Below are 8,446 nucleotides of genomic sequence, written 5' to 3' on the forward strand. Positions count from 1 at the left end.
AGAAAATGGTTAGCTCCCAGAGAACATCATCTAAAGACCTCCTGCAAATAAGCTTCTTGCTGATCTTCTCCCTTCTTCTGGGTCAGTCCTGGGGCCAGTTTTATTCAACGTCTTCATCAACAACCTGGAAGATGGCAGAGTGCACCCTCAGCAAGTTTGTAGATGACACCAAGCTGTGGGGAGTAGTAGATACACTGGAGGGTAGGGCTAGGATTCAGAGTGATTTAGACAAATTGGAGGATTGGACCAAAAGAAATCTCATGAGGTTCAATAAGGACAAGTGCAAAGTCCTGCACTTAGGACAGAACAACCCCATGCACCAATCCAAGCTGGGGCTGACTGGCTGGACAGCAGCTCTGCAGGAAAGGACCTGGGCGTTACAGTGGACAATCAGCTGAATATGAGCCAGCAGTGTGCCCTTGTTGCCAAGAAGGCTAACGGCATACTGGGCTGCATTGGTAGGAGTGCTGCCAGTAGGTCAAGGGAAGTAATTATTCCCCTCTATTCAGCACCGGTGAGGCCACATCTGGAGTCCTGTGTCCAGTTTTTGCCACCCCACTATGGAAAGGATGTGGACAAGTTGGAGAGAGTCCAGTGGAGGGCAACAAAAATGGTTTGGGGAAAGAAAAAAAATGGTTTATGAGGAAAGACTGAGGGAACTGGGATTATTTAGTCTAGAGAAGAGGAGACGGGGGGGATTTAATAGCAGCCTTCAACTACCTGAAGCGGGATTCGAAAGAGGATGGAGCTGGACTGTTCTCAGCAGTGGCAGGCGGCAGAACAAGGAGCAATGGTCTCAAGTTGCAGCAAGGGAAGTTGAGGTTAGATATTAGGAAGAACTTTTTCACTAGGAGGGTAGTAAAACACTGGTACAGGTTACCCAGAGAAGTTGTGGAAGCTCCATCCTTGGCAGTTTTCAAAACCTGATTACACAAAGCTTTGGCTGGGATGATATAGTTGCAGGTGGTCTTGCTTTGAGCAGGGGATGACCTCCTGAGGTCCCTTCCAACCCTAACTTTCTGTGAGTCTATGAATAGCATTCTCTTTCCTAAACACCTCCAGTCTACAAATAAAGAACAGTCCAATATAGTAGCTGCATTGATTGTCATCAGTGAAAGCAGGCACTCAAATATACCCATCTCAACTCCTTCTTGATCACTTCCCAGCATAGATCTTTCTGTCTTGGGCCCAGACTGTCACACTCCTACCCACAAGCAACAGTATCTCACACTATGAGTTGTCCCACTAAAAGGGATTGCTCATAGAGCAAGAGATAGATCCTGCTGAGCCAAGGTAGGACAGTCTCTAGCTGTTTGTGTGAACCACTCTTGAACTCACAGTACTAGAGACGTTCCATCCAAGTGCAGAGAAGTGGGAGCTACCAGCAAGTTAGAACGTAGCATTAGGAAGACAAGGGTGACCCATTTATTGAAAGAGGTAAGGTTAACAAAGTTCACCCTATTCCAATTTACAATGTAAAATGGAAATCAGACATGGGCCCGCTCCCTACTTCCCACTCCCTTCTCTGAGAAAAGGAAGATCGGGGCATCTAACCCCCTTGGCAGGTATAGGATGTTCCTACCAAATATACCATCTTATGCACCCATTCAGATCGTAGCAGCAGTTTCCCTTGGAAACTACACACCCCTGAAAAAAGGAAGACTCCAGAAATGGCCTACGTGTCTCACTACACCCATGGGAACTCTTCTCCTCCCTTGCCTAGCCTCAATCAAAACAGCAAAAAGAAAATAATAATAGTTGAGATCCGCATGTTGATAGTAGTCACCAAATGGATCGTGCCAGTCATGGCTGCTAGGTAGCAAGTCACTGGGTCACTTATTTCATCCCTGGTCCTTCCTCAAGCATGGGCTCCTATTAGACAGGACTGTTGACTGTGCTGCAGCTTGTCGGCCTTTAGTAGCAGCTCTGCAGAGGCGTGCATTTGTGTCTGTCCTCTGGTCGAGCGGCCAGTGCAATGCTGGGGGACTGACGCCCTTGAGTATGGCCAGGCCTCTCCTTATGAATTCACTCATTGAAAGAAAAGGAAAACAAAAAAGGGAAAGAAAACCAAAAACCTCAGCTCTGACCTTTACAAAAGGAGAAATATGAGAAATTTGGCCAATATATACAGGTGGGGAAATTGCACTTAATTACAGTAGTTTACATCCATTGGACACAATTGACTGCTTTCATATAAATCTCTATGTATAGGTGACAGTGAAAGGCTTGGGGAGGATGGAAGCTTATCTGTATTTACAGGGTAGTTGGCTCAGTTCAACAGCACAGGTGATTCCTCCTTCCAAATTCTAAGTAACAGATCCAAGTCTCTCACCAGTCCCTTTGGTGGAGAAATATAAGTTAAATAGCATTGATCTTCCTCTCCTCTTCTGCCAGTTCTCAGTCAGTTTTGTTCTTATTTTCTCACAAAAGGCAACAGCCTCTAGAAGGCAAATATTTAAAATCCTCAAGACACGTCCTGGAAATACTGTGCGAAGGGAAGGAAGAGCACGGTCTCTGGGATGAGGCACCTTGTGGACAGAGCTTTGCTCCTGTCCAGTTGCAGAAGGCTGGCTATTCGTTGCGAAACTCCAGCTCTTTTTCAGGCGAATCGGCTCTTCGCTATGGCGCTAGACAAGCTGGCTGAGCTCCTCTATAGCAACGCTCCCCAGACTTGGTTGGTTACCGGCGTGATGTTGTGGAAAATAAGCTCCGGTCGCTAGGTGCAAAAGCAGTGAGGTGTGGAACATCACCAGGCTTGCAGGGGGCACTAGGAGAGAAAGCGGGAGAGAAGCAGGAGACGTGATTTAGAGAGTATGCATGCAGCGTTACCACGTGCAAAGCAGGGGAACAGGATGCCTTTTAATGGCCATCAGGAATGAGCTTTCAGGGCCATTCTAGCATTCATAAAACTCTCAATGCAACAGAGTCACTAACTCACATTTCTGCTTCCACAACCCTAGGGCAGCCAAATTTGCTAGCCTGCATGGGATCTGCAAGGTGACATCAGCTGATACTCCCAGGATTTCTGCAGCAATCTCTGAATCCAAGCAGATCTACTACTATCCTGGAGCTCAGACCTACCTCTCCTCATTTCCCCCTTGCTCCATTCAATGCTCCAAGGTTGCAGCCTCGGGCCCACAGCTTTTACCCAGAGATTTCCATGAGACACAGCACTGAGGTGGTAACTGAGGGGCCCTGTGAAGCCTAGACCCAACTGCCAAAGTCGATGGGACAATACTGATTCACCGGGTGCTGGACTGTGCCCAGGGCCTCTGGCACTGCAATAGGGAACATGCAAAGGGAGAAGTGTTTTCTTGCCAGATCCGACCAAATAAAGTGCCTATTCGTGCCCAGCCTGTTGGAGAAGCTGTTCCGAGACCAGTTTGTTCCCCTTTGCCAGGCTGCCAAGACCAGCGAAGCGTACGCTGATCTGCCGACCGAGTAAATGCGGTCTCACGAGTTGAAAGCTGCTTGGGGGGGCAAGGTCACATTACAGGCCAGGAGTCATTACCAAGCAACGGCTTTTCTGTGACTCATGCGGAGGGAGTGGAGGGCTCGGTCTCTAGTAGACAGGGGTCCGCTGGCAGCCTTGGCAGAGAATGGAGAGAGGAGCTCCCATCTTAACTGGTTCCTTCTGCACGGGGTAGACATCTCGGTCGCTGACCGCCACTACCTCTGCTGCATGTGTTTGGTGGCTGCATTCAGGACTCAAGTTCTGCTTTTTGCACTCTCACTGACATCGCCTCCATTCAAATAGAGAGGAATTGCTTTGCACGTCACTACGCTTCTTTGGGTTTCTACGCCCTTTTGCTCCATTTACCGTCCCTCCTCCAAGCATCTTCATGCCCTCAGCCCATTCCCAGCAAGATGCCTGTCTTATGCCAAAAACAGCTCCAAGGACTGAGAGTACTATGCAGCAAACACAGACACTTGGGTGAGGCAGGGCAAGGCCGTACCCTAACGTGCATGACCTTTGGCAGCACTGCCCAATAGCTGCTACCTCCTACACCTGGCCTTGGCAATTTCTCACCTCTAGATCTCATAAGCCTTCACTCCTGAGTTTCCCCCATGCCACATGGTCACCCCTAATGCACGTGCACGCACACACACTGCTCCTCAGTTTTGGGATGGAGGCCGGGAAGCTGCAGGTGACCTTGCAGGTTTCAGTGCACAGCAAACATCATAAGGCAGAGATAAGGAGACGCCAAGAGGCTTCTATGACATGTCATTAGGGATGGGCTCCGGGGCTATCAGATGTTTGCTCACGTAATAAAATGGTGGCTCAGGCTTAAGTGTTGTCAGAGGAACTGGGAGTTATTTGCCCCTTCCAAGTCTAAACATAAACAGCTGATAAGAGATCAGCAGCTCATGCTCAGAGTGAAGGTGAGAGAGCCCTGCCCAAAGGGGTGGCTTAGAGGAAACGGTTCTGCTCGGGGGACACCGAGTGTGTCCCCCTTCCTAGCCCTGAGGGAATAGGAAGGCCAACTAAGCACTGCGGCTGGCCCAGATGGAGACAGAGGGAGAGACCTGCTCAGCTGAGAGAGGGAAGATAAATAGTGGATGGATTATATATGACATCTCTCCTTGGAAGAAGAGCTTAACTTCTGGCAAATGCTCCAAGTCTCAGTCAGCGTCTCAGGATGTGGCCCACAGCTTGAGACTATGGAAAGATTCCCGCTGGACTGAATCCAGGCCCAGATCTTCACAGGTGCTAAGGTACCTAACTCTCAACTGATTTCAGCAGCAATTTCCATCGGCATCCAACTCACTTTTTGTTAAAAGCAGGGGTGAGCAATTCAACAAGTACTCGGTGATACTAAATTATTTCTCACCCTTGCCTTTGAGATCAAGCTGCATTTGCAAAATGGACAGTAGAAAACCAGGACTCTATGCAAGCCCCAACATGGAGCGCTGGGGCAACGGAGGGTAAAATTCATCCCCATAGCCAGGGCCTCACATCAGGCTGATCCAATGTGTGCCCCTTATGGTGGGCTTCAATGGGTCTTCAGTGCCTCACAGTCCTTGCTTGCACATAGACACGTTCCTTTCTGCACTCAGTCCCACAAGCGGGGGCCGGCTTTCTGGATGGCTGACACTGCTGGCTTATTATGCTCATGGCTTGCTTGCCCTGGATAACCTACTTCTAAAAAATTAAACTAGAGGAGTATGGAGAAGGGGGAGGCAGGGAAAAGAGCGGCTTGATTATCTCAGCCAGCTCTGCTTCAAAGCCAGCAGATCGCTTTGCGTAGCAAAGGGCACACGCCATCCCCAGGCCTAGCAGGCAGCGTTGTGCACTATTTTGATTAAAAAGCACATTTCCTGTATTCCGAGGGCTTGTTTCAACAAGCAAGCATCAAAGTCAACGAGGGGTAGGACAGAATAATTAATCAAGGGAGAGGATAGGGCTGAGCGCACACCAGATGGATTGATAAAGCCTTTCAAAGGAAATGGTATTCCCGAGGAGTGCTGATGTGCCTGATTGCCCGACTGATTGAGATTTGTGGGCACAGATAAATGTTTTCCCTGCTCACTACAAAGAGTGGGAAACCTAACAGGAGTCGGAGGGCAGTGGGGTTGAGAATTACACTTTCACCTTCCATTTTGTGAGAGAAAAGGTTTGCGTTGGGTCCCACACCGGCAGAGGGATTGGGCTTTGGTGAGTCTTTATGGACTTCCATGCAACTATGCCAGCGTAGACCCACTAGGAATTTGACCTGTGGACTCCAGTGAAGCTGGATGGGAGGTATAACTGGTCAAATCAATGCAGCTATGCAGATTTCCATCAACTCAATGAGAATCTGGTCTGCTCATCACTGATTCTGCTGATTTACAACGGGATGTAGCCCACTGTACTCAGTCTTACACTGTTCCATTTTTTCCCTGGAATGAATAGAGTCGTCTCTGCACCATCCTTGCAGTGTAACTTAAGGGCATCTATGAAAACAAAGCTGTGCAGCAATTCCAAGCATTATTTGCTTTATGTTCGCTGCCGAGATTTTTCTCCTTCCCACTGTCAGCGATTAGCAAGAAGGTTTATCTGAATGCAAGTTCAAGGTTGTCTCCTATTTATCTAGCAATCGATAAGGGCCACATATTTCCCACAGTCCCCAGAGCTGGCTTTTTAAAAAAGGGGCTATTGTCTGAGTTGGATACTAATGACATAGGGCCTGATGCAAGTGTACATCTCAAAAAATTGGGGGTTTGGAGGCCCAGAGTCTCATCCATTAACCTCAGTGAAGCAAGGCACGTTTTGATCAGCTGCAGACCCACACGAGGATTTTCAAGGAGCTCTGGTGGTTTACATCAGATCAGGATCTCTTCTACACTCCTGCACTTTTAGAGTAGTGTGTCTGGATTTAACAGGGACTCTAAATGTGCCCCAGTTTACTGAGATTAGAATCTCTCACCTGCATTTAGAAATGGTCTCTATTAAGAGAGTCAGGGGAAAGTTCATTTGTTTCTAGGAAGCTAAATCAACTTCAATAAAGTTATGCCAGCCTGGACTTTGCTGCCATGATCACAAAGGCATCATAAATGCTGCACGTTCCTAAACAAGTCACAATTAGCCAAGGGAATGGGGTGATTACTCAAGTCATCTTCATGCTAGTCACCGTGGGGTTGGGTTTTTTTAAAAGGAAACAAATGGAATTACCACGGGTGACAGGGGCTGGATTTACAGCTTTGGAGACCCAAGTCCTTACATATACACGGATGAGTGAATCACCAGCACAAGCTTTCCCCTACATTGTTCTGTCAATGTGACTCTGCTGTGACATGGGGTCATATACCCCAGACCCCAACCATTTGGAGCCAGTTTATATGATAAATGGCATAGACATCTCTCCATTATATTACAACCCTAACCACCAATCTAGCTCCAATAGGGCATCTACCTTCTACTGCTTCTATGCTACACTGGTATTTAGTCCCGGACATCAAACACTGAGCAAGCAGAAATGCAAGGTGGCACTAATCAGCATAAAGGAATGGGGGGATCTATTCACTGCCCAAATGCACGTGCTCAACAACCATTAGCAGTGGCAGCAGTTCGACATACCGACTGAGAGAACTCCCCCAGAACCATTTACAGGAAAGGAAGCCCACCTGGCTTTCTTTTGCAACCTGTGACTTTTCTGTTCACGACTGAATCCTGTTGTGCGCAGATGGGGAAAAACCACTGCAACACATGCAGCAGAACCCATTTATAACCACAGGGGCAAAGGGGATGGTCTGAAAAGACTGGGGTTGTTATTTGGCTTTGATTCAGTGAGTTATGGGCTGAGCAGACACAGGAGCTGAGCTGGCTTGGCTCCAGCTTTATCTTTCTCCACCCCGAAGTATGGGGTTGGGCAGATAAATGATTCAAGGCAAAATCCTGGTCCTTGTGGTTTCAAAGGGCACTTTGCCATAGACATCCATGCAATGAGAATGTCACCCTGTGGGTTTAGCCCATCTCCTGTGTACCATGCATGAACCTGAAATAACAGCTATAAACAGTGCATTGTGCAAACAGTCGTTCCTTTTACAGCGAACCATAATTGACTGAGAAACACAGCTTTCTTATCCACTCTATGGGCAGATTCTCTCTCTGCTGTTCTGACACAAGCAGAGAGCAACACTCATGTGATTACTGCAGACTGACGACGTGATCAACACATGTGCCGTTACCTGTTTACTGGAAGACATATTGGTTAATGTGCTGATGCTGCTGGTATCTGTGACCACCATAGCTGATGGAAACCGGGAAGTGTGGGAATACTGGGGAGGCTCCTGCTTGTGTGCATACACTACAAAAATGAAGGAGACAGACAGTCATCACATGAGCAGCTACAGTCATTGAACAAAGCAGTCAAACGAGAAGCACCAGCACACTTTTAAAACCAAAGGAACCCTCTGCACCCTCCTTCGAACCCTGCAGAGTCCACCCCACTGCTGAGCAGCAAAGGCACATGCAGGAAAGGGGGCAGGTATGATGGACAAGATCACCAAAGGCAGGGTCAGATCCAGCAAGCAAAGGTGAAGTCCATGGGAGTTTCACTTCCTAAACCGATGGAGACTGGTAACAGTTAAGGAAAGCAAAGGGAATGCCTCTAGCAAGCTCTTGGGCCAGCTCAAAAGTCTGAAGGGACATTGTGTCTACATCTCCTTGTCCCACACATTTCCAACTTGCTGGTGCTTGGTTGGGCTGTCTGAAAACAGTTTGATGGAAAACTGTGTGATTTGACTGATTTCCCTTGAGAAACACCACAGTGGTGTTGGGAATTAGAGTTTGGGTCCATTCGTCTCTCTGGGCCTGACCCTCCAGACAGACTTCAAGCCCCAGCACTATGCAACTGCCCTAACACTGCACCCTTGGTGAATGGAGGCAGCAGAGATTTCTGTTAGTTAACAAAATATAAGGACAGGTTGACTATAAGACTATAAATGAATCAGCTACAACCTGCCA

The 8,446-nt window shown here is 48.0% G+C and overlaps 1 protein-coding gene across 1 annotated transcript in view; it reads right to left on the bottom strand.

The window, feature by feature from the left end:
• Window positions 1-898: 898 nt before the first annotated feature.
• Window positions 899-8,446, bottom strand: part of HNF1B (HNF1 homeobox B) — a gene marked incomplete at its 5' end in the record, with an annotated part of 46,790 nt that continues 39,242 nt past the window's right edge. Inside the window, 2 exons of the mRNA XM_025210926.1 lie at window positions 899-2,767; window positions 7,669-7,787. Of these exons, the coding sequence (XP_025066711.1) occupies window positions 2,747-2,767; window positions 7,669-7,787 (140 nt within the window). The remainder of the gene's footprint in view (window positions 2,768-7,668; window positions 7,788-8,446) is intronic.

The sequence above is a fragment of the Alligator sinensis genome, unplaced genomic scaffold, assembly GCF_000455745.1.
Source record: "Alligator sinensis unplaced genomic scaffold, ASM45574v1 scaffold118_1, whole genome shotgun sequence".
Taxonomy (NCBI): domain Eukaryota; kingdom Metazoa; phylum Chordata; order Crocodylia; family Alligatoridae; genus Alligator; species Alligator sinensis.